The sequence below is a fragment of the Oryx dammah genome, unplaced genomic scaffold, assembly GCF_014754425.2.
Source record: "Oryx dammah isolate SB20612 unplaced genomic scaffold, SCBI_Odam_1.1 HiC_scaffold_13, whole genome shotgun sequence".
Classification (NCBI taxonomy): domain Eukaryota; kingdom Metazoa; phylum Chordata; class Mammalia; order Artiodactyla; family Bovidae; genus Oryx; species Oryx dammah.
The window spans coordinates 2795393-2821787 of record NW_024070197.1 but is presented as its reverse complement, the minus strand read 5'-3'; the positions used below and the strand labels follow the sequence as shown (position 1 = coordinate 2821787).

The 26395-nt window shown below is 46.4% G+C and overlaps 1 protein-coding gene and 1 pseudogene across 1 annotated transcript; both read right to left on the bottom strand.

The window, feature by feature from the left end:
- Positions 1-6771: 6771 nt before the first annotated feature.
- LOC120873029 (putative killer cell immunoglobulin-like receptor-like protein KIR3DX1) lies at positions 6772-14273 on the bottom strand. The gene is made up of 9 exons (XM_040253784.1): positions 14240-14273; positions 14062-14097; positions 12615-12893; positions 11432-11731; positions 9964-10263; positions 8943-8993; positions 8042-8200; positions 7152-7204; positions 6772-7041 (listed from the first exon to the last, which is right to left on the bottom strand). The coding sequence occupies exons 1-9, from the start codon at positions 14271-14273 to the stop codon at positions 6772-6774; spliced, it is 1482 nt and encodes a 493-aa protein (XP_040109718.1).
- Positions 14274-18870: 4597 nt separating this feature from the next.
- On the bottom strand, positions 18871-26395 carry LOC120871881 (annotated as a pseudogene).

Genomic DNA, 26395 nt, shown 5'->3' with positions numbered 1-26395 from the left:
TTATTTGCCTGGGATTCTAAGACCCACGGGAGAGGGAGCCCAAGGTGGGGCACCCTCCGCTATTCAAGCAGACACCTGCAGCCTATGTAGACAGTGCAAATCCCTTGTCTTGGGGTTTTATTGGCTTTCTATGTAAACCAAGGAATACAGCCTCTTTTCTCCTCTATTTTCTCCACTACACTGTTAAGTCACTTCAGTCGTGTCCAACTCTGTGCGACCCCATAGACGGCAGTCCACCAGGCTCCCCCATCCCTGGGATTCTCCAGGCAAGAACACTGCAGTGGGTTGCCATTTCCTTCTCTAATGTGGGAAAGTGAAAAGTGAAAGTGAAGTCACTCAGTCGTGTCTGACTCTTAGCGACCCCATGGACTGCAGCCTACCAGGCTCCTCCATCCATGGGATTTTCCAGGCAAGAGTACTGGAGTGGGGTGCCATTGCCTTCTCTGCCTCCACTACACTAATCTTTCCTAATCTCTCTTTATATCTCTAAACAAATAAATGCTCGCTGATGCCGTCCCTGCTTCGAATGCCCTGGATCCACCAGGGCTGGACCCTGGTACTGCATTGCGGGCATATTCTTTATCATCTGAATCACCAAAAAAGCCCACCAGTAAAATAATGTGATTCAGTATTTCCTCCCTCAGTTAACATTGCCATTGTTTTCCATTTACTTTTAACGTGGACATGGTGGGATTTTGGCATCAAGCTTTCACTATCAGTGTACCATAACACTGATGAAGAATATACCATAAATTTAAAAATAGAAGAATGAATACAATGCTAGATTTCTAATTTTAAAAAAGATATGCAACAAGCAACAAAGATTTACTGTATAGCACCGGGAACTCTAGTCAATATCTTGTAATAACCTAAAATGGAGAATAATCTGAAAATAATGTACGCGTGTTGGTATAACTGAAAATCACCTTGCTGTGCACCTGAAACACTGTAAGTCAACTACATTCAATAAAATATGTATATGATGAGATTAAAAATAGAAGCAGTAAAATAAATAAATTTTAAAATTAAATGAAAGAAAATGAAGTCACTCAGTCATCTCTGACTCCTTGTAACCCTATGGACTGTAGGCTGGCAGGCTCCAATGTTCATGGGATATTGCAGGCAAGAATACTGGAATGCATTGCCACTTCCTTCTCCAAATAGTGCAGGCCAGCTGCAGCATGCTCCCTGATGGTCTGTGTGCTCACTCTAACATTCCAACTCTGCGTACGGTGTATTCACATGGGCAGCCTGAGCTGCCCAAAAGAGTCTCAGCCCAGAGGGGGAGTTTGTGTTAGGTCTATGGAACGAAGTCAGAGGCTGAGTCCTAGGACTTCCCCACCGCTCACTCTCCAGCTCAGCTCGGGAGCCCTTCCAGGTTTCACCAGCATCACTCTAGAATCCCAGTGTCCCGACCTTGCCCCCCACCAAGTTCCTGGCACTCAAGTGAGATATGGGTCCCAGGAGACCCAGGAGAACACACCTGCAGGGTTCAGGGTCCTTTGGCCCATACTCAGCCCTGGAAGTGAGAGATTTGCCACCAAAAGCTTGGGCTGATTCTCTCCCCATCAGGCTCTCTGGCCCCTCCAGCTGCCCGAAACATGAGGTTCCCCTGAACTGGGGGCAGGGTGGGAGTCCCATGCCCTCCTGAGGTCTCTTCCCTGCCCTGCACATCTGGCAAAGGAGGAGAAGCTCAGAGAAGATGGAAGCTCAGAGAGGATGTCTGCAGCTCTGAGCACCCAGCCACTCCTGCCCCCGCCCTGTACAGATGAGGAGACCATGGGGCCCCAGAGGACAAACCGGATGTGGTGCCTCGGGGCCTGCCGCCACCCCTCGGGGTTCCCATGGCCGTGGACTCGAAGCAGGGGCCAACCCCTCCACGGACCCGGCACTTATGTCTCCAGGCAGGGCTCAGGAGGCATCTCAGCCCAGACCTGAGGTCTCAGCTCCTTCTCTTTCTGCCCAGTCTGACCGCCTGTTCTAGAGGGTGGGGCCCAGGTTCTTGTTCTGAATCAGCCCTGGACAATCTGGCTAAACTAGTACTCAGAGCTTTATTTTCCCAGTCCCCTCCAGAAATGGAATTTACTTCTCATCTTCAGTCAGTTCATAAATTATTGCAGAGCACCTACTCTGTACCAGGCATTGGTGCCACACAGGAGAAATACACCCATGACCCAGGTAAACCCATCTTCTGTAGTTGTTTGAAGAATTCAGATTCTGCAGAATGTGGGCATCAAATGCTAACATTGAAATATTTTTTAAGAGAAAATATATGAGGATAACTGGGGTTCATGTCTACACTGTGAACATTCAGAAAAATGAAGATTATGACATCTGCTCCCTGCACCTAGAGGCAAAAAAAAAAAAAAGATAATTAGCTGAAAAATGGAAACAGTCACAGAAGCAACACAGGAGCCCCAGAATGTCTTCACTTTAAGCAATGCTGACATTTCTTGGTAAAAGAGTTCTTGGGTGGGTTAGGTCTAAGCCAGGAGAGACATCACACACAGAGAGCTCAATGAGCAACTAAAGCTCCGTGGAGCTTGATCTTCACCCCACTTGCCAGCTCAGTTCACACCGAGGTCCTCATGATGTTATCCTCTTCATCCCTCCACGTGGTTGAGCCAAGCCACATTGTACCACCAGTTGATAACTTAAAAGGCACAAGATTCTCAAATCCTTGGCTTTGGTGAAAAGAAGCAAAAAAGACAAAACATGCAAATATCGATGGATTAACACAACACATGCAAAGCCTCCCTGGGGCAAATGTTCTCTCTGCAGCCCTCAGTGATTTGAAGTGGAATGTCCTGTAGAATTCTCTGTGATGACGGGACTTTTTACCATCTGCCCTGTGCATCATGGCACCCGGCCACATGATGCTACTGAGCACTTGAAATGTGGTGGGTGTGACTGAAGAACTGAATGCTTCACTTCATATACTTGTGAGTCATTGTCTGTACCTCGTGACGGGATAACTACCTTATCGGCCAGTGCAGATCCAGACTAGGGGGATCTTGTCCTGTTTCTACCCCTGGAACCCCAGCACCCTCAGGGCACAGGGCTGGGAATGGGTTGAAGGGGCTTCCTCGATGGCTCAGTGGTAAAGAATCTGCCTGCCAATGCAAGAGACATGAGAGACGAAGGTTTGACCCCTGGGTCAAGAAGATCCCCTCGGGAAGGGAATGGCAACCCACTCCAAAATTCTTGCCTGGAGAATCCCATGCACAGAGGAGCCTAGCGAGCTACACAGCATCCATGGGGTCACAAAGAGTCGAACATGACTGAATTGCCTTAGCACACACACACGCAGCCTCATGTGGCAAGTGGCACCACACTGGATATCTCAAACAGAATATACTTCATCTTTCTTTGGCCAACTTGCATTGCTTTCATTATTGTTTCATGGAAAGCATTTTGTTTTAAATATAGCAGTGTGCACATGTCCATCTTAAACTTCCAATCTATCCCCCCATCCTTCCCCTCTGTAACTCTAAGTTTCTTCCCTAAGTCTTCAAGTCTGTTTCTGTCTTGTAAACAAGTTCATCCTTGTAAACTATTACTGAACAGAGGTTTTTTTTTTTAATGGCTTTCTTTTATTTTAAACTGAATAATTTGAAGACTCAACTTGCAAATTTTTATGCTTTATTGGAATTTTCTTTTTTTAATTTTTATTTTTACTTTATTTTGCTTTACAATACTGTATTGGTTTTGCCATACATTGACATGAATCAGCCACGGGTGTACATGAGTTCCCAATCCTGAACCCCCCTCCCACCTCCCACCCCATATCATCTCTCTGGATCATCCCCGTGCACCAGCCCCAAGCATCCTGTATCCTGTATTAAACATACACTGGCAATTCGTTTCTTACCTGACAGTACACATGTTTCAATATATTCTCCCAAATCATCCCATCCTTTCCCTCTCCCACAGAGTCCAAAAGTCAATTCTGTACATCTGTGTCTCTTTTGCTGTCTCGCATAGAGGGTTATCATTAACATCTTTCTAAATTCCATATATATATATGTGTTAGTATACTGTATTGGTGTTTTTCTTTCTGGCTTACTTCACTCTGTATAATCGGCTCCAGTTTCATCCACCTCATTAGAACTGATTCAAATGTATTCTTTTTAATGGCTGAGTAATACTCCATTGTGTATCTATACCACAGCTTTCTTATCCAGTCATCTGCTGATGGACATCTAGGTTGCTTCCATGTCCTGGCTATTATAAACAGTGCTGCGATGAACATTGGGGTACACGCCTCTTTCAATTCTGGTTTTCTCATTGTGTATGCCCAGCAGTGGGATTGCTGGGTCATAAGGCAGATCTATTTCCAGTTTTTTTAAGGAATCTCCACACTGTTCTCCATAGTGGCTGTACTAGTTTGCATTCCCACCAACAGTGTAAGAGGGTTCCCTCTTTTCCACACCCTCTCCAGCATTTATTGCTTGCAGACATTTGGATTGCTGCCATTCTGACTGGTGTGAAATGGTACCTCATTGTGGTTTTGATTTGCATTTCTCTGATGAGTGATGTTGAGGATCTTTTCATGTGTTTGTTAGCCAACCGTATGTCTTCTTTGGAGAAATGTCTATTTAGTTCTTTGGCCCATTTTTTGATTGGGTCATTTATTTTTCTGGAGTTGAGCTGCACAAGTTGCTTGTATATTTTTGAGATTAGTTGTTTTTCAGTTGCTTCACTTGCTATTATTTTCTCCCATTTCAAAGGCTGTCTTTTCACCTTGCTTATAGTTTCCTTTGTTGTGCAGAAGCTTTTAATTTTAATTAGGTCCCATTTGTTTATTTTTGCTTTAATTTCCAGTATTCTGCAAGGTGGATCATAGAGGATCCTGTTATGATTTATGTCAGAGAGTGTTTTTCCTATGTTCTCTTCTAGGAATTTTATACTTTCTTGTCTTACGTTTAGATCTTTAATCCATTTTGAGTTTATTTTTGTGTATGGTGTTAGAAAGTGTTTTAGTTTCATTCTTTTACAAGTGGTTGACTAGTTTTCCCTTTAATCCATTGTATATTCTTGCCTCCTCAGTCAAAAATAAGGTGTCCATAGATGTGTTGATTTATCTCTGGGCTTTCTATTTTGTTCCATTGATCTATATTTCTGTCTTTGTGCCTGTACCATACTGTCTTGGTGACTGTGGCTTTGTAATAGAACCTGAAGTCCTGCAGGTTGATTCCTCCAGTTCCATTCTTCTTTATCAAGATTGCTTTGGCTATTCAAGTTTTTTTTTTTTTGTATTTCCATACAAATTGTGAAATTATAAGAGACTACTATCAGAAATTATATGCCAATAAAATGGACAACGTGGAAGAAATGGATATATTCTTAGAAAAGTACAACTTTCCAAAACTGAACCAGGAAGAAATAGAAAATCTTAACAGACCCATCACAATTCAGAAATTGAAACTGTAATCAAAAATCTTCCAGCAAACAAAAGCCCAGGTCCAGATGGCTTCACACCTGAATTCTACCAAAAATTTAGAGAAGAGATAACACCTAACTGCTCAAACTCTTTCAGAAAATTGCAGAGGAAGGTCAACTTCCAAACTCATTCATTGAGGCCACCAAAACCCTAATACCAAAACCTGACAAAGATGCCACAAAAAAAGAAAACTACAGGCCAATATCACTGATGAACATAGATGCAAAAATCCTTAACAAAGTTCTAGCAATCAGAATCCAGTAACACATTAAAAAGATCATACACCATGACCAAGTGGGCTTTATCCCAGGGATGCAAGGATTCTTCAATATCCGCAAATCAATCAATGTAATTCACCACATTAACAAATTGAAAAATAAAAACCATATGATTATCTCAATAGATGTAGAGAAGGCCTTTGACAAAATTCAACATCCATTTATGATAAAAACTCTCCAGAAAGCAGGAATAGAAGGAACATACCTCAACATAATAAAAGCTATATATGACAAACCCACAGCAAACATTATCCTCAATGGTGAAAAATTGAAAGCATTTTCCCTAAAGTCAGGAACAAGACAAGGGTGCCCACTTTCACCACTACTATTCAACATAGTTCTGGAAGTTTTGGCCACAGCAATTAGAGTAGAAGAAGAAATAAAAGTAATCCAAACTGGAAAAGAAGAAGTAAAACTCTCACTGTTTGCAGATGACACGATCCTCTACATAGAAAATCCCAAAGACTCCACCAGAAAATTACTAGAGCTAATCAATGAATATAGTGAAGTTGCGGGATATTAAATCAACACACAGAAATCCCTTGCATTCCTATACAGTAATACTGAGAAAGTAGAAAAAGAAATTAAGGAAACAATTCCATTCACCAATGCAACGAAAAGAATAAAATACTTAGGAATATACCTACCTAAAGATACTAAAGACCTATATATAGAAAATTATAAAACACTGGTGAAAGAAATCAAAGAGGACACTAATTGATGGAGAAATATACCATGTTCATGGATTGGAAGAATCAATATAGTGAAAATGAGTATACTACCCAAAGCAATCTACAGATTCAATGCAATCCCTATGAAGGTACCAGCGTTATTTTTCACAGAGCTAGAACAAATAATTTTACAATTTGTATGGAATTTTCAAAAAAGTAGTATGATCGTGGTACCCTACCCTGTATGAGCAATTGATTAGAATAACTTCTCCCTAAACATTAGATAGTTAAAATAGAGTATTAGAATAGCCAGGGGATTACTAAGAGCTGGTGGGATTTTTGAAGACGATCCTATAATTCTTGGACTCAACTCTTAGCTTCAGAGCTGCTGGGCTGCTTTGGAGGAGAAGGAGGAGTGCCCACGGAGGAACCCCTTTAAAAAGAGATGTAGCTCTTCAATTTGTAACTCTGTGTGCTCAAAGGATGGGGCCAGGTCAGGGTCAGCATGGAGGGGGTTTACATCGAATTCCTCATAGATACTGGGCTTGGTGGAGAGGTGCATGAGGCTCAGGTGAGTGGGAGTGAACAGTCTCTCAGAGAGGGTCTTGTGGTTCAAGTTGACGAAGATCACGTCCTCTGCTGATGGGTCCTGAGAGGAAGAAGTTGTGAATGATGGAATGAGATGCGATCTTCGAAGGCTGGGGCATTGGGCACTGGAGGGGCTCGGGCTATAGCAAGGGTTTGGCTGGGAGGATCCACCTCGCCGTGCACTGTTCTGTCTTCCTTGGGCTCTCCTTCTGTGATGGCAACATCTGCGAATGGAAGACACTCAAGGCTCTTGGTGTTGGGGCGATTCTTCTGGACCTCCATATCTTTGGTGGGGACATCAAAGCCAAAACAGCAGGGATATGCCCCAGGTTGCTGAGTCTGTCTACTCCACTAAGTTAAAAAAAAAGAAAAAAAAAACCATCCCATAAATAAATCCAGCCACTGACAGACTCTCTCAGGAATCTGTGCAAACCCACAGAGCCCATCTTACATCTTCCGTTATTGACCATCCTCTAATGCCTATCAGCAGATTCCCAAGATCATAAAGGGGAGAAGAACAAATGGCTGTGGTTGAAAGGAAGAACAGGGCTTGGGGTGTCCCTGGTGGCCCAGGGATTAAGAGTCCACCTTCCAGTGCAGAGAGTGTGGGTTCTATCCCTGCTGGGAGAACTGAGATCCCACATGCCTTGAAGCAACTATCCTCAATGCTGCAACTGCTGAGGCTGCCAGCTCTGGAGCCTTGAACTGCACCCCAGCACCACAATGAGGATCCCAAATGTTGCAGCTGAGACCTGAGGCAGCTGGTAGGGGGAGGGAGGAGGGAAGGGGGTTCAGGATAGGGAACACATGTATACCTATGGCAGATTCATGTTGATGTATGGCAAAACCAATACACTATTGTAAATTTAAAAATAAATACATAAATTAACACATATTTTCATAAAAAGAACATGGTTTCATTCTCCTCTGGAAGATATTCCCTCACGGATTACAACAATGGAAATCAGTTTTTAACCTACAGGAAGTAAAACGCCATTCTCTGCTATAAGCCCACCTCCCCCTGGGTCAGATGACGCTGTGCTTCCCTCCTTCAGACTTACGATTGTGGGTAGAACACCAGTGACAGTTTGGCTCTTCATACTTTGTGGGTAACCAGTGACAGACAAGAACAGCGAGGAAGATGCTGGTATAGATGAAGGCTACGGAGAGCCTAAGGAGAAGGTGCAGCTGGCTGGAGTGGCCGTGAGGAAGCCGTGCTTCTGCCAACAAGCCAACGGAAGAAGGTCTGGTTATCCGTTGCATACACCCTGCCCCTACACACAGGAGTTATTGAATTCTTGTGTCAAAGTGTGTCAGCAGCTCTCAACCTAATCAGTATGGTCTTGACTTCCCAGGAGGCAGCAAAGCATCCAGCAGAGATGCTAGCAGTGGATGGAGTAAAGAGGCCATGCAAGACCAGCAGTGGTCTGAAACCAGGTCCCCTGGGCTCCCATGCGGTTTTTCTCTGCTGCCAATATGACAAGGCATGGTGCTTTTGCATGAATGGGGACTGCTTTAATCCTCCATATATTTCCCCCTCCATCCGCATAGACCTGGAATGGAATCCTCTAGAAGACATGACGCTTCTGTTTCTGAACTGTGGAATGTTTAGTTCATAAAACACTAGCAGAGGAATAGTACATACTGAAGGTGCTCCTTAAAATTCTCCCCTTGCCCCCATCCTTCCCCAAAGATGCTGGTTGAGTGAGGGTGAGCAGCTCCCTCAAGCATGGGGTCAAGTCACTCTGTCTCACTTTGTTCAATGTAGAAATTCCCAGTCCCAGAGAATCAGAAACTCAGTGCCCGCTCTGGTTCTAATACAGACCATGATCTCAAATGCTAACATGACAGGGACTGTGAGGAGCCCAAAGTCACAGAGCTGGGACGTGGTAGAACCAATATTGACACAGGAACCCTCTGTCTTCTCAGAAATTTGCTGAGATAGGAGACCATCTTGCTTACCTTCTGTGGTGTGTGGATCCATGGGTGATGGGCAAGTACTTGTAGTGGATTCTAGGGGACAAAAGGCAGAAGGGGTGAACAGTAACCTTCCTCGCCCCACCAAAGGAGGACTCTTGTTTCTGGAAGGTTGACCTCCTGCCTGTCCTTGACTCTCACATCCCTCAGAGCACTGATGGGGCAGGGGAGAGCTTCTGGTCCCTCACCATGAATGTGTTGAGTAGAACCTCCATCCAGGAGAAGAGATGGTGGAAGGAGGCAGAAAGGATATGCCTGGTGATGAAAGACAGCTGTAAGCAAGAGATATCCTCTCTGCTTCGGGAATGAGTATCAATGCTCCTTAATTGGAAAATCCCCTGTATGTCAGAGGTGCTACTGGGAAAACATTAAGAGCAAGGGTATGATGCAATCTTGGAACCTCCTGAATGAGCCCAGCCTCTCCTCCTCCTGAGTCTACTGTGACATTTTTCTTTATTTGCCTGGATAGACAGGACTCTGGTGTGGAGCATCCATACAGGAGGTGGAAGAGGGTTGAGATGCCATCTGCCAAATCCCTTCCTCTCCCGTTCTCATTGCCTCCATTTCTCCAGAAGCCCTAAGGTTCCCTGACGCCAGTACGGAGACCTTCAGAAGGAGCTCAGTGACACTGGAAGATATTATGGGAAAAGCCAAATGGCCTTCTTGACCACCACAATGTGATTTAGTGTATTGTAAAGCAAGGGACTCTTCATGGGTTCTCCAGGCAAGAATACTGGAATGGGTTGCCATTTCCTCCTCCAGGGGACCACGTTTTGTCAGGACTCTGCACTATGACCCATCTGTCTTGGGTGGCCCTGCACGACTGGCTCATAGCTTCCCTGAGGTACGAAGGCCCCTTCACCACTACAAGGCTATGATCCATGAGGAGGAGATAGTGAAGAACAGAGGAGTCTGTCGTGCTGCAGTCCACAGGGTGGCAAAGGGTTGGACACAACATAGCAACTGAACAGGAACACAAAGCATGGGCCACGAAGAGGTTCCTCACCTGTGACAGACAGGAACAGTGGGTCGCTGGAGTCTGACCATGAGTAGGGAGAGCGAATGAAGGAGCCGTAGCACCTGTAGACCCCGCTGTGGGCTGGAGTCCCAGGACCCAGAGGGAACTCTGCCTGGAGTGCTCCGCGGGGGCCCTGCCCTCCAGCGAGCGGGCGCCCAAGGTCCTCTTCCTCCCTGAACAAATGGAACTGGTCAAAGGCGCTCTCGGAGCTGCAGACCAAGGTCACGTTCTCTCCTGACCTCACCACGGGGCCCCCCTGGGCTGAGAGAGAGGGTTTCCTGGACCGACCTGCAAGCAGGAGAACTTGATCTCAGAGCACAAAGTAACTCTAGTCCTAAATAGAGGACTAAAGACTGAAGTGTGCAACAAGAGAGGCACTGCAGTGAGAAGGCTGCCCACTGCCAGGAGAGAAAGATCCCCAGTAAGGGATACCCGTTGCAGGGAAAACTTCAGAAATAACTTTAAATATGGGGTGTCATTTAAAATCCTCTTGAACAAATTAATGTACACACGTGGTGGATTCATGTCAATGTATGGCAAAACCAATACAGAATTGTAAAGTAAAATAAAAAATAAATAAATTTAAAAAAATAAAATGGTTTGTCATTTAATGTCTTTTTTAAAGAAAGAGTGTATATATATATACACACACACACACACACACACACACATATGAATAACTGAATCACTCTGTTGTACAAGAGGAATTAACAACATCTGAAATCAACTAGACTTCAACAAACATAAATAAAAAATAAATTTAAAAAATCAAACGTTCAGTTTCTTGAAATAAATGGAACTTACTAGCTACTGCTGGGACTATCAGAAAACATGGCATTGAGCCAGAAGAAGAGATTATGGAGTGGAAATTTCCAGAATCTCTTATGATCTTTGACTGTCTCATTCTTGAGGGTGTGTTCAGGACTGCCATGCCCACCTCCAAGGACTGGAAGGGACTCTTTAGTGGGAGGGTTGGAGGGACCGCTCCCCCCTCTTTGGGCAGAAGTATGCCTTAAACCACAAGGCTGAGCAACTTCAGGGTGTCGACCTCCATCTCGATCACCCAGGGGCCAGACTGCAGGGCGTCTGGTACCACAGTGTGCTGCTGACAGAGGAAGGGAGCTCTGACATGAAAGCGGGAAACCAACCCCTTAGGCAGCCATCGTTGGCTGCCTGAGCAGGGAACTGCCCGCGTCCCTGCTCTGGCACTTTTTTCTCTGTGGGTAATTCTTTCACGTTCTTGCTCCTTCACTCTGTCACTGGCTGTGTCTTCCCCTTAGCACACGGCAGGGACTCTGTTCTCGTTGCCCTTCCACTTTCACACCTCCTCTCTCTCTGGTTTGTTCCCTCACCAGAGTTTGTCAGTGTCTCTGCACGCCAGTCATTCTCTCCCGGTACTGATGCTGTCACCTTCTGTGACACAGAGAGCAGAAGGGATTGGTCTGGCCACACTCACCTCTGATGATGATATCCACAGGGTCGCTGGGGGCTGACCACTCATAGGGGGAGTGGCTGAGAGAGCCGTAGCATCTGTAGGTGCCTGCACTCACCAAAGTCATGGGGCCAATGATGAAGTCAGTTGTGGCATGCCCACCAGTGAGCGTCTCTACACATCTCTGGAAATGCCCTGTGCTGCTTGTTTTGTGCAGGATAAATTTGTCAAACCACAGCGGTGAGTGACAACGGAGGGTCACATTCTCTCCCACACGCATGATGGGGCCTGGGTGGGCTGAGATGGAGGGTTTTGTGAACACACCTAGGAGTAAAGAGGGTGTGAGTTTCAGTGAGTCACCCCATCTCGGCACTTCCCCTGATATATGAAGGTGTGAAAAAGGTTCCCGTGAAGCAGCAAAGCCAATTACCCTTCCTGTCTGTTCTGTTGCATTTTCTTTAGCCTTGTCCTCAGGCTCTGGCTCATGCTTTTCTGTTTCTCTTTGCTCAAGACCTCCAGCCTCCTCTGTGTTTATTCTAAGCTCTTAGCTGATGGATCTGCTCTCAGCTTCGGGCATGCATACTCGGACACTTCAGTCCTGTCCAACTCTGCAACCCCATGAACCATAGCCTGCCAGGCTGCTCTGTCCATAGGATTCTCCAGGGGAGAATACTGGAGTGGGTTGCCATCCTCTCAGCTTCATCCTGTCCCTAATATGTGTTGGGGAGCTGGGTGGTTCTGACGATGCATTCCCTGACATTGTTCACCCTCATCTAGAATGTGAGTGATGACTAGCAAGAGTTTGGAAAAGAGGTACAGAAAAAAGGGAATAATTCCCCATCTGTGACACCCACCTCATCCTTCTGGAGACATTCCTGGGACTCCTCCCTGGGGCTCCAGCTCCTTCATATGGGATTACACCTCCCTACTGGGTGGCAGGTGTTGGATCACGGTCGTTCCCCATCCTCCCTGGTGGCAGGCAGTGGCAGCATCCTGTCTAACTAACGCCTAGGGAGGCTCCTCTTTCCTTTGCCAGAGCATCTGATCTACTCAACACCTTGAGTTTAAACTCTCAGAGTGGATTCTCTTTCCTGGTTCATTCCTGGCTGGAAATCCTGAGTAAATCTTGAACCACCTAAGGAACTTGGACCTAGGATGGGATTGCCTGCATAGATGGCTGTCCCGGGCTGGGCTGGACCCCTCCTACCTGTGACCACAATCTGCAGGGGGTCACTGTGTCTGTAAAACACAGGGAGAGACCTGGAGAACGCGGAACATGTGTAGGACCCGGCATGTTCTCTGGTCACCGGGCCAAGGGTGAAGGTGTTGAAATGATTTCCATGGAGCTCGGTCAAACTGGCCCCATCTGTTCTGAACAGTCTGAATCTCTTAAGTGGAGAATGGAAGTGACACTGAAGAGTCACAGTCTTTCCTAAGGGAACCATGGGGCTTGGCCAGGCTGACAAAGAGGGCTTGTCATATTCACCTAGGAGAGAAGGAGGCACAGGTTTTGGGAGGAAAATAGGAATGGTCCCCTCTCCCCACCGGTCTTGTTGGAGTGCTTCCCCTTCAATTCTTCCAAGGCCCCAACCCTAAAGGGCATCACCCTGATACTCAAGGACACCTGGGGCTTGGGGACAGATGGAGACACAGTCAACCCAGGACAGACATCACGGAGATTCTAAGAATATGATTCTCAGCAGTGATTCTGATCAGGAGAAGAACAACTCCTTGGGTTGAAAAAATGTTGAAAACCCTCTCAAAACACAAAACACTGGGGAATCCTGGGTGGTCTGGTCGTTAGGACTCAGCACTGTCTCTGCCAAGGGCCCGGGTTGAATCCCTAATCATGGAACTGAGATCCTGCATGCTGTACAATGCAGGCAAAAGAAACACAACCAAAATAACTGATGCATGGAAAAGAAATGAGAGGGCTTTCCTGTTGGATTTGTTGTAGCTCACACAGTAAAGAAACTTCCTGCAATGCAGGAGAGCAGGGTTCAGTCCCCAGGTAGGGAAGATCCCCTGGAGAAGGAAATAGCAACCCCATCCAGTATTCTTGCCTGGAGAATTACATGGACAGAGGAGTCTGGTGAGCTACATTCCGTGGGGTCGGAAAGAGTCGGACATGACTGAGTGACTAACAGTAACAGAGGTAACAAGTGAAAAACCCACTTGACCAAAAAGGAGGAAATAAAGCTTGAACCTGGCTCCTCTGTTAGCTAACCGACATCAAATGTGTGACAAGGTCCAGGTGGCCCTGCCTGATGAGGAGACCCTTCCCTGGGCTCAGGTCCAGTGGGCTTCCTGCAGATCTTGTTGTTAAGGGCCAGCTGGAGATGCCATGAGCCAGCTTGTAGGGGAGGGTCTGTGGGCTGCAGCCCCTTACTCCCCTCTCATGATTGAAATGGCACTCACTGGGCCTATCTCCCAGCTCCCAGACTTCATACTGTGCCTTCAGGTCCAGAGTCCAGAGCTGGGCTAACCTCTGGGGAGAGTGAAGATGAGTATCAAGGCCAATAGGAGGTCCTGGGATCCACAGGGCATGCGGCTTTCACTGTACTGACAGGGGTCTCGCCCCAGTCCCCCTTTGTCATCTGCATCAGCCACAAGTGCTCTGCTCAACAGAGAAATAAAGGTTGGGGAGGACTCACCCATGGCTGCCCAGATCCTCAGACTCACACAGAATCCTAGAAGGAAAAGCACGTCACAGATGGCTTGTCCTGATAGACCCCACACTATTTGCACACTCATGCAGGGAACCTGGTCAGTGGTGCAAGGACCCCCCGATTTCCACCATAACCCTCTCCAACCGTGTCTTTCTGGACTCACCGAGACTCAGGAGGCTGAGGAGTGTGGGGCACATGGCTCTGCTTCTGTGAGACAGGAGGCAGAACTGAGCAAGGCTGACAGAGTCACAGGATGCAGAAGCGGTCAGTGTTGTTGGTACAGTCAGCCTGGTTCATGTCACATGGGAAGACGGTCAGCCTCTTCTCACGCCAGGGATGGAAGTCTGACCTGAGCCGCATCACGGAGCATGCCTCATGGCCCGAGCATCACATTTGTTTCCCTAAACACTGTAAACCTAAGAGGGTTTGAACTGATCTTGCTGCCTTTAGGAAGTAGTAACTGTGCTTCAGTATATACCATGCAGGATGCTTTTCCCAAGCTCATGATAAATCTCATTAACCTTAACTCTTCACAGAAGAGAAACCACATGTTCCCATGTCATATGTCAGGCTCAGTGCAGGTTGCCAATTAAAGATTCATTAATAGAGACTTTGATTCTGCATTTTATGAAAGGACCAGACATGTGTATTATGGCTCTTCGAAAATATGAAAAAATTCTGCATTGTAACCTATGTGATTAAGGAACTAACTGTGTTAGTTTCAGGTGTACAGCAAAGTGATTCAGTTACACATATACATGCATCTGCTGCTTTTCAAATTCTTTTCCCACTTAGATAGCTACAGAATATTAGGTAGAATTCTCTGTTTCACACAGTAGGTCCTTGTGGTCATGCATTTTTAATATAGCTGTGTGTATATGTCAGTACCAAACTTACAATATAACCTCCCCTGACACTATCCCCCCTGGTAACTGTAAGTTCTTTCTCTGTGAGTCTGTTTTGTAAATAAGTTCATTTTCTTCAATGTCACAAATAAGCAATATCATGTGATATTTGTCTTTCTCTGACTCTTCTTCATCTGAAATTATTTCGTGACTGTGAGTGGAAACTTTGCAGACACAACACTCTCTGTCTCTCTCTCTTCCTCCGTTTCCAATCCAAGGACCACACATGTACACAAAGATAACATGTGCAAAGGTTACTGTGGTGTTTTTTGGGGAGCGGAATTTGTACTGCCTGAAAAGTTAGACCACATTGCTTCCTAGATACTCTACTGCTGCTGCTGCTAAGTGGCTTCTGTTGTGTCCGACTCTGTGCGATCCCGTAGATGGCAGCCCACCAGGCTCCCCCATCCCTGGGATTCTCAGATCAACACAAAATATGTGAAGTAGAGACTTCTAAGCTCCAGAATGCTTGAGTGAGGGGCGTGTCCGCGACAATCAACTCCAAACTGGGACAAAATGGCCCAGCTGTTTCAGAATGTCAAGGGCAGACATATACCCGGTTCAGCTGTTGTTCATAAACAGGAATGAACCTCAGTAAGGGCTGCAATTCCACACCATTGTGCTGGGGGGGGGGGGTTGTTAACATTAGTGATGCTCCCTAAGTTATAAATCTGGACTCCTCTTGATCATTATGTATGTAATGGAGTAACAGTACAGTCACCCTTCTTAAAATGTCCTTGTATTTACTTAATATCATGTTTCAGAATTGATCTGTATTGTTATTTCAGTTTGTGCATTTTTACTGCCGTATAATGTTTCATTGCAGATATTTAAACCACAAATTTTTAAAAATTAAAAATATTATTGAAGTATAGTTCAGTTCTGCCATACAGCAAATTGATTCAGCTCGACATGTATCTTCTTTTCCATTATGATTTATGGCAAGATACTGAATAGAATTCCCTGTGCCATACTGTAGGACCTCATTCTTTATTCATTCTATGTATAAATAGATTTCATCTGCTCATCCCAAGCCTCCAGACATCCCTCCTTGGCAAACACAAGCGTGTTCTGTATGTTTCTGAGTCTCTTCCTGTTTCATTGATATGTTCCTTTTAGATTCCACATATGGGTGATATCACAGGAAAATTGTCTTTCTCTTTCTGATTCCATTCATATGTTAATCTCCAGGTCCATCCATGCTACTGCAAATGGCCTGATTTCATTCTTTAAATGTCTGGGTGGTGTTCATTCTCTGTGTGGATAAACATATACAGCTTCTTTATCCATTCATCTCTCAATGGACAATAGGCTGTTCCCATGTCTTGGCTATTGTAAGGTTGCTGCTATGAACAAGGGGTACATCAATCTTTTCAAGGTAAATTTTTTTTCTAGGTACATGCTCAGGACTGGAATTGTTGGATCATATGGAAACTCTGTTTTTACTTTTTTTGAGGAACTGCCATACTGTTTTCCACAGTGGCTGCACCAGTTTACACTTCCCCAACAGTGTAAGAGGGATTCCCTCTTCTCCACACCCACTCCAGCATGTTATTTATCAACTGTCTAATGATGGCCATTCTGATCAGTCTGAGGTGGTACCTCCTTTCAGTGTTGATTTGCCTTTCCTACTAATTAGCAATGCTGAGCATCTTTTCATATGCCTGTTGGCCATCTGCATATCTTCTTTTAAGCCACAGATATCAACTGTGAGACTGACGGCTATGAATTTGGCTAAACGAATGACACCTCTGCTAAAGTCTCATGAATGTGCTCTGAGTCCAACTTCACATTGCCTGTCAAGGGACAGAGTGATGAGGTCTTCAGGAAAGGGATAGTGACTTTATTTGGAAAGCCAGCAGACCAACGAGATCGTGAACTTTTGCCCCAAAGTATCATCTTACTTGAGTTAGATGGGCTTTTTGGGGTGTGAAAGGGATAGTCCCACAGTGTTTACTGAATGTAAAATAACCCTAGCCCATGGGGAAGAAAATTCCAAGGAGAAGAGAGAACAATGCAGATTAAACACCCACGTGTGAACTCACACTTTCACACTTACACCCACACACTAAAAGAGGAGGAGGTGTGGCTGGTTGTTGCAGGGTTTTGTCTGTGCTGGCTCTTCATCGCTGTGCACAGGCTTTCTCTAGGTGTGGGAAGGGGGCTGATCTTTGCTATGGAGCAGGGTCTCTCATCGCCGTGGCTTCTCTAGTTGTGCAGCACCTGCTCTAGGCACATGGGCTTGTGGCCCACGGGATTAACTGCCCCGAGGCATGAGGAATATTCCCATTCCCGGGATTGGGCCCATGTGACTCACACAGGCTCTTCTTACCTTAAAAAAGGCAGAGTGTGGGGGCCCTGGCTGAGGGAGGAATTGGGCTTCCTGGAAAATTTTAAGGCCAGTTCTGTCTCTTCAGATTGTTTAACAAACTTCAACCACAACCTCTGACCCAACCTACCTTTGGCTACATTTTCAAGTTTACCAAAAATGTAAGCCGCAATATCTAATCTGCTATGACTTTGAGGCACTGAATTATTTTCTGTTTTCATTCTTGATATGATTTTCATAGCATTTCTTATTTCATTCCTATATTTAAAAATTTCCAAGCATTATATTTTATCTTTAATGTTCAACCATCTCTATGACATCTGCAGTAAAACTGTCTTTATTGAAAATGCTAATTTCATGATTTTTTTAATTTATGGATTTTCGTATATGTTATATTCTTTTCTATGTATGCATGGCCAAGTTCCTTGAACATGACACAGTTTTTAATAATTTATGTCTACTTGGCTTACAATATTATATTAGTAGAGGTGTATTACATAGTGATTCAGTATTTTCAGAGATTACACAAAATACATAATTTATAACATATTGACTATAATCCCTGTGCTGGACATTATAACCCTGTGAGTTTATTTATTTTATAAATGGTTGTTGGTGTTCCTTAATCCAGTCTACATACTTTGCTGCCCCTCATAACCACCCCTCTCCCCTCTCCCCTCCAGTAACCACTAGTTTCTTCATTGAATCTGTGAGTCTGATTCTCTTCTGTTATATTTGTTTGTTTATTTTTATTTTCTTAATAATTATTATTGTTTATCTGGCTGCATCAGATCTGAGTTGTGGAACACGGTATCTTTTTAGTTGTAGCTTGTGGAATCTAGTTCCCTGACCAGGGATTGAACCTGGAGCCCCTGCATTGTGAACCCAGAGTCTTAGTCACTGGACCATCAAGGAAATCACTATTTTGATTCTTAGATTCCACATATAAGTGAAAACATACAGCATTTCTCTTTCCCTGTCTGACTTATTTCACTAAGCATAGTGTCCTCCAAGTCAATCCATGTTCTCAAAAGTCAGGACTTTGTTCTTTTTAGAAAGCTGAGGGGCTTCCCTGGAGGCTCAGTGGTACAGAATCCTCCTGCCATTGTAAGAGACATGAGACACCTGGGTTCGATGAGCTGAGAAGATCCCCTGGAGAAGGGAAGGGAAACCGATGCCAGGATTCTTGCCTGGAGAATCCCATGCACACAGGAGCCTGGGAGGATACAGTCCATGGGTCGCAAGAGTCGGCCATGACTGAGTTGACTTAGCATGCATGTATTCAGCCTCATATGGTTAGTGGCACCACAATGGCTATCTCAGAGTATACTTCATCTTTTTGTTTTGCCAACTAGCATTATTATTTTTTCATGCAAAGCATTTTATTTTAAATATAGCAGAGTTCACACGTCAATCCCAAACTCCCCTCTATCTGTCCCACCACTCCTCCCCTGTGGTAACTCTACGTTTGTTCTCTAAGTCTACAAGTCTGTTTTGGCCTGTAAATAAGTTTACCCTTGTAAAATGTTCCTGAAGAGGGGTTTTCTTTTATTGGTTTTATTTTATTTTAAACTGAGTAATTTGAAGAATCAACTGGCAAGTTTTTTATGCTTTATTAGAATTTTAGAAAAAGTAGGGTGATCATGATAAGCTATCTAGTATGAGCAACTGATTATAGCATCTCCCCAAACAGTGAGATAGTTACAATTGAGTCCTAGAATAGCCAGGAGATTATTCAGAAGTGGTAGGATTTTTGAACATGATACTATAATTCTTGGACTCCACTCTTCACCTCAGAGCTGCTGGGCTCCTTTGGAGAAGATGGAGTGTCCACGAGGAGCCCCTTTAACAATAGATCTAGGTCCTTGATTTGTAACACTCTGTGTGCTCAGAGGATGGGGACAGGTCAGGGCTCAGCACGGTCTTAGTTTATGTTGAATTCCTCATAGATAATGGGCTCGAAAGAGGGGTGCATGGGCCTCAAGGCAGCGGGAGTGGACCGTCTCTCGGAGAGGGTCCCGAGGTCCAAGTGAGCGTATATCACATCTTCTGGTGCAGAGTCCTGAGAGGAGAGAGGGGAGAATGATGGACTGAGATGTGATCTTCGAAGGCTGGGCTGCTGGGCATTGGAGGGGCTCAGACTATGGCAAAGGTTTGGGCTGGAGGACTCACCTCGCCGTTCACTGTTCTGTCTTCCATGGGCTCTCCTGCCATGATGGCAACATCTGTGAATGGAAGAGTAAAGCCTCTTCAGGGTGGATGCAGTTATTCCAGACCTCTGTAACTTTGATAGTTACATCAAAGTTAGAAAAAGGCAGGGGTGTGCCCCAGGTAGATGAGCCTGTCTATTCCACTAAATGAAACCAAACAAAACATTCCATATACAAGCCCAGCCATTCATGGACTGTCTCGGGAGCCTGTGCAAACCCACGGACCCATCCTATGTCTTGTTGGGGACCAAGCTCTTCTACATATCAGCAGAGTCCCAAGATCATGTAGGACAGAAAAATGGATGGCTGTAGTTGAAGAGAAGAACAGGGCTTGGAATATCCCTGGTGGCCCAGGGATTAAGAGTCAACCTTCCAGTTCAGGAAGCGTGGGTTCTATCCCTGGTGGGAGAACTGAGATCTCACATGCCTTGAAGCAACTATCCTTAATGCTACAACTGTTGAGCCCACGAGCTCTGCAGCCTTGAACTGCACCCCAGCTCCACAATGAGGATTTCCCATGCTGCAACCAAGACTTGATGTGGCCAAGAATAAATCAATACATATTTTCATAAAAAGAACAGTGTTCCATGGGTCTCTGGAAATGTTCGATCAGGGATTACAACAACGGAAATCAGTTTTTAACCTACAGGAAGTGACGATGCCAACTCTGCTATGAGCCCACCTCCCCCTAGGTCAGATGATGCTGAGCTCGCCTCTTCAGACTTACGATTTGGGGTAGAACACCAGTGACAGACAAGAGCAGCAAGGATGATGCTGCTAGAGGTGAAGGCTATGGAGAGACCAAGGACAATGTACCATGTGCTGGAGTGTTCTTGAGGAAGCTGTGTTTCTGCCAACAAGCAAAAGGAAAGTCTGAGTATTCGTTGCACATGCTGTGCCCCTACACACTGGATTTATTGTATTCTTGCATCAAACTGTCAGTATCTATCAACCTGATCATTTATGGTCTCCACAACTCATGAGGTACCAAAGAATCCAGGAGAGATGCTAGCAGTGGTTGAATAAATGGGCCTTGCAAGACCAGCACACGTCTGAACCAAGGTCCCCCGGCACGGATGCAGTTTTTCTCTGCTGCCCCGTATGACAAGGCATGGTGTTTCTGGATGAATGTGACCCTTTAATCCACAATACATTTCCCCCTCCATCCACATAGACCTGGAATGGAATCCTCAAGAAGATATGAACACTTCTATTTCTGCCCTGTTGAATGCTTAGTTCACAAAACACTAACAGAGAAATAACACATATTTAAGGTGCTCCCTAAAATTTTCCCCTGGCCCTGCCATCTTTCTGCAAAGATCCTGGGTGAGGGAGGATGAGCCTCTCCCTTAAGCATAGGGTTAGGTCACTCTAACCCGCTTTGTTCAACTTAGAAATTCCCAGTCACAGAGCATGAGAAGCTCGATGCCCCCTCTGGTTCTAGGCAGACCACAGTCTCAAATGCTGACATGACAGGGACGTTAAGGAGCCCAGGGTCACAGAGATGGGAAGTGGCAGAGCCAACACTCACACAGGAGCCCCCTGTCTTCTCAGAAACTTGCTGAGGGAGGAGACCATCTTGCTTACCTTCTGTGGTGTGTGGATCCATGGTTGATGGGCGAGTACTTGTAGTGGATCCTAGGGGAGAAAAGCCAGAAGGGGTGAACAGTAACTTTCCTCATACCCACTGAATGAGGACTATTCTTTCTGGAAGGTTGACCTCCTGCCTGTCCTTGACTCTATCATCCCTCAGAGCACTGATGGGGGAGGGGAGAGCTTCTGGCCCCTCCCTCTTAATGCACCGAGTAAACCCTCCATCCTGGAGAAGGGATGGTGGAAGGAGGTGGGAAGGATATGCCTGGTGGTGAAAGACAGCTGTAAGCTAGAGACATCCTCTCTGATCTGGGAAAGAGTGTCTGTGCTCCTTAATTGGGAAATCACCTGTATGTCAGAGGTGCTTCTGGGAAAACATTAAGACAAGGGGCCAAGGCAATCTCTGATCTTCCCAAATCAGCCCAGCCTCTCCTCCCCCTGAGTCTACCCTGACCCTTTTCTTTATTTGCCTGGATAGACAGGACTCTGCTGTGGAGCATCCACACAGGAGGTGGAAGAGGGTTGAGATGCCATCTACCATCTCTCTTCTCTGGTTCTCTGGTTCTGGTCTCATTGCCTCCATTTCTCCAGAAACGCTATGGTTCCCCTGACAGCAACACGGAGCCCTTGAGATAGAGCTCATGATACAGTAAGATGTTATGCAAAAACCCAAATGGACTATTTGCCCAGTGCAATCTCATTTTCTATAATGTAAAGCATGGTACTCTTCATGGGTTATCCAGGCAAGAATGCTGCAGCGGGCTGCCATTTCCTCCTCCAGGGGACCACCTTTAGTCAGGACTCTTCACTATGACCCATCTGTCTTGGGTGGCCCTGCACGACTGGCTCATAGCTTCCCTGAGGTATGAAGGCACCTTCGCCACTACAAGACTATGATCCATGAGGAGGAGATAGTGAAGGACAGAGGAGTCTGTCATGCTGCAGTCCATAGCGTCACAAATAATTGGAGACAACATAGCGATTGAACAGGAACAACAAAGCATGGGCCAGGAAGCGGTTCCTCACCTGTGACAGACAGGAACAGTGGGTCGCTGGAGTCTGACCACGACTAGGGAGAGTGACTGAAGGAGCCATAGCACCTGTAGATCCTGCTGTGGGCTGGGGTCCCAGGACCCAGAGGGAACTCTGCCTGGAGTGCTCCATGGGGGCCCCGCCCTGCAGCAAGCAGGCGCCCAAGGTCCTCACCATCCCTGAGCAGATGGAACTGATCAAAGTCGATCTCAGAGCTGCAGACCAAGGTCACATTCTCCCCTGACCTCACCACGGGGCCCCCCTGGGCTGAGAGAGAGGGTTTCTTCGACCGACCTGGAAGGAGAAGACCTTGATCTCAGAGCACAAAGTAACTCTAGTCCTAAATAGAGGTCTAAAGCCAGAAGTGTGCAACAAGAGAAGCACTGCAATGAATAGGCCACCCACCGCCAGGGGAGAAAGACCCACAGTAAGGGATATGCGGCACAGGGAAACAGTCAGAAATAACTTTAAAAATGGAGTGTCATTTAAAATCCTCGTGAACAAATCAGTAATTTTTAAAATGGATTGTCATTTAATGTCCTTTTTTAAAGAAAGAGTATATATATATATATATTGATATATATATATATCAATAACTGAATCACTCTGTTGTACAACAGGAATTAACAACATCTTAAATCAACTAGACTTCAACATACATAAATTAAAAAAACTTTTTAAACCTTAAACGTGCAGTTCTCTTGAAATAAATGGAACTTACTAACTATTGCAGGGACTATCAGAAAACATGGCATTGACCCAGAAGAAGAGCTTATGGAGTGGAAACTGCCAGAATCTCATTCAATCTTTGAGCATCTCATTCTTGAGGGCGTGTTCAAGGCTGCAATGCCCACCCCCAGGGACTGGAAGACACTCTTTAGCGGGGAGGGTTGGAGGGACCACTCCTCCCTCTTTGTGCAGAAGGACACATTAAACCAAGAGGCTGAGCAACGTCAGGGTGTCAACCTCCATCTCCATCACCCAGGGGCCGGACTGGAGGGCATCTGGTACCACATGTGCTGCTGACAGAGGAAGGCAGCTCTGACATGAAAGCGGGAAACCAACCCTGTAACCACCATCGGTGGCTGCCTGAGCGGGGAACTGCCCGCGCCCCTGCTCTGGTACATTTTTCTCCGTGGGTCGTTCTTCACGTTCTCGCTCCTTCGCTCTGTCACCGGCTGTGTCTTCCCCTTAGCGCATGGCAGGGACTCTGTTCTCTTCTCCCTTCTGCTTTCACACCTCCTCTCTCTGCTTTGTTCCTTCTCCCGAGTTTGTGAGTGTCTCTGCCCACCTGTCATTCTCTCCCGGTACTAATGCTGGACTGGACACCAGGCCTTCTGTGAGACAGAGAGCAGAAGGGACTGGTCTGGCCACACTCACCTGTGATGATGATGTCCATGGGGTCTCTGGGGGCTGACCACTCATAGGGGGAGCATCTGAGAGAGCCGTAGCATCTGTAGGTGCCCACACTCACCCAAGTCTTAGGGCCAATGAAGAAGTCAGCTGGGGCATGCCCACCAGTGAACGTCTCTCCACGACTCTGGAAATGCCCTGTGCTGCTTTTTTTGTGCAGGATAAATGTTTCAAACAGTATCAATGAGTGACAGCAGAGGGTCACATTCTCTCCCGCATGCATGAGGGGGCTTGGGTGGGCTGAGATGGAGGGTTTTGTGGACACATCTAGAAGCAAACAGGGTGTGAGCTTCAGTGAGTCACCCCACCTCGGCGCTTCCCCTGACATCTGAAGTTGTGAAAAACCTCATGAAGCAGCAAAGCCAATTACCCTTCCTGCCTGTTCTGTTGCATTTTCTTCAGCCTTGTCCTCGGGCTCTGGCTCATGCTTTTCTGTTTCTCTTTGCTCAAGACCTCCAGCCTCCTCTGTGTTTATTCTAAGCTCTTTAGCTGTTGGGTTTGCTCTCAGCTTCATGCATGCATACTCAGTCACTTCATTGTGTCTGCCTCTGTGGGCCCTATGGACTGTAGCCTGCCATGCTCTTGTTCATGGGATTCTCCAGTTGAGAATACTGGAGTGGGTTGCAGTGCTCTTATTCATTCCATCTCTATTATGCATGGTGGGGGGCTGGGGTGGGTCTGCTTCTCTGGTAGAATACATACCAGGTATAATACATACCTGGCTCACTTCACACTTGTCTCCTAGAATGTGGGTGATGACTGGCAGGAGACTGGGAAGGAGGTGGAGAAAAAAGTGAACATTTCCCCACCTCTGACCCCCTCTTCATGCCTCTGGAATGATTCTTGGGCTGACTTGGTCTTAACTGGGACCCCAGCTCCTTCATATGGGATTACTGCTCCCTACTGGGTGGCAGGTGCTGGATCAGGGTCCCCCATCAGCCTCCCAGTTGGCAGGCAGTGGCAGCATCCTGTCTAACTCATGCCTAGGGAGGCTCCTCCTTCCTGAGCCAGGGGAACGCATCCCTCTATTCAACACCCTGAATTTAAACTCTCAGACTTAGTTCTCTTTCCTTGGTTCAGTTCTGGCTGGGAGTCCTGAGGACGTCTTTGGTTGCACAGGCACGTGGACCTAGGATAGGATTGCCTAAAGGCACAGGTGTCCCGGGCTGGGCTGCACCCCTCCTACCTGTGACCATAATCGGCAGGGGATCACTGACATCGGACCACACAAAGCGAGACCAGTCGGCTCCAGAACATGTGTAGGACCCAGCATGTTCTCTTGTCACCGGGCCAAGGGTGAAGGTGTTGAAATGTTGTCCCTGGAGCTTGTGCAAACTGGTCCCAACTCTTTTGAACAGTCTGAATATCACAAATGGAGGACCGGAGTGACACCAAAGAGTCACAGTCTTTCCTAAGGGAACCATGGAGCTTGGCCAGGCTGACAAAGAGGGCTTCTCATATTCACCTAGGAGAGAAGGAGACACAGGCTTTGAGAGAAAAATAGGAATGATCCCCTCTCCCCACTGCCCTCATGAGCGCTTCCCCTTCAATTCTTCCAACTCTCCTCCCCTAAAGTGCATCACCCTGATGCTCAGGGCCACCTGGGGCCTGGGGACAGACAGAGACACAGTCAACCCAGGACGGACATCTTGAGATTCTAAGAATACGATTCTCAGAAGTGATTCTTCTCGAAGAATCACTCCTTGGGCTGACAAAATGTTGAGAAAGGTTCTCTCAAAACACAAAACACTGGGGATTTCCTTGTGGTCCAATGGCTAGGACTCAGCACTTTCTTTCCAAGGGCCTGAGTTGAATCCCTGATCAGGGAACTAAGATCCTGCAAGCTGCACAATGCAGGCAAAAGAAAACATCACACACAAAAAATGGATGCCTGGACAAGAAGGGAAATGACTTCCCTGTGGCATTTATTGTAAGTCAAATGGTAAAGAATGTTCCTGCAGTGCAAGAGAGCAGGGTTCAGTCTCTGAGTTGGCAAGATCCCCTAGTCAAGGAAATGGCAACCCACTCGTGCATTCTTGCCTGGAGAATCCCATGCATAGAGGAGCCTGGTGAGCTCCAGTCCATGGGGTTGCAAAGAGTCAGACTCAACAGAGCGACTAACACTAACACAACTAAGCAGTGAAAAAGCCACTTGCCTGCAAAGAAGGAAGTAAACCTTGACCCTCGCTCCTTTGTTGGCTAACCTCCATCAAATCTGTGACAAGGTCCAGGAGGCCCTGCCTGATGGCCAGCCCCTTCCCTGGGGTCAGCTCTAGTGGGTGCTCCTGCAGATGCTGGTGTTAAAGGCTGGATGGAGAGGCCATGAGCCACCTTGTCCAAGAGGGGTCTCTGGGGTGCAGCCACTTGCTCCCCTCTCATGATTGAAATGGCACTCAGTGGGCCCAGCTGCCAGACTTCACACTGTTCCTTCAGGTCCAGAGTCCAGAGCTAGGCTAACCTCTGGGGAGAGTGAAGATGAGTATCAAGGCCAATAGGAGGTCCTGGGATCCACAGGGCACGTGGCTCTCACTGTACTCACAGGGGTCTCACCCCAGCCCTACTGTGTCCTCTGCATCAGCCCCAACTGCTCTGCTCAACAGAGAAATAAGGGATGGGGAGGACTCACCCACAGCTGCCCAGATCCTCAGACTCACACAGAATCCTAGAGGGAAAAGCATGTCAGAGATGGCTAGTTCTGATGGACCCCACATTCCTGGCACCCTCATCCAGGGAACCTGGTCAATGGTGTGAAGACCACACGATTTCCATCATAACCCTCTCCAACCATGTCTTCCAGACTCACCAAGACTCAGGAGGCTGAGGAGTGTGGGGCACAT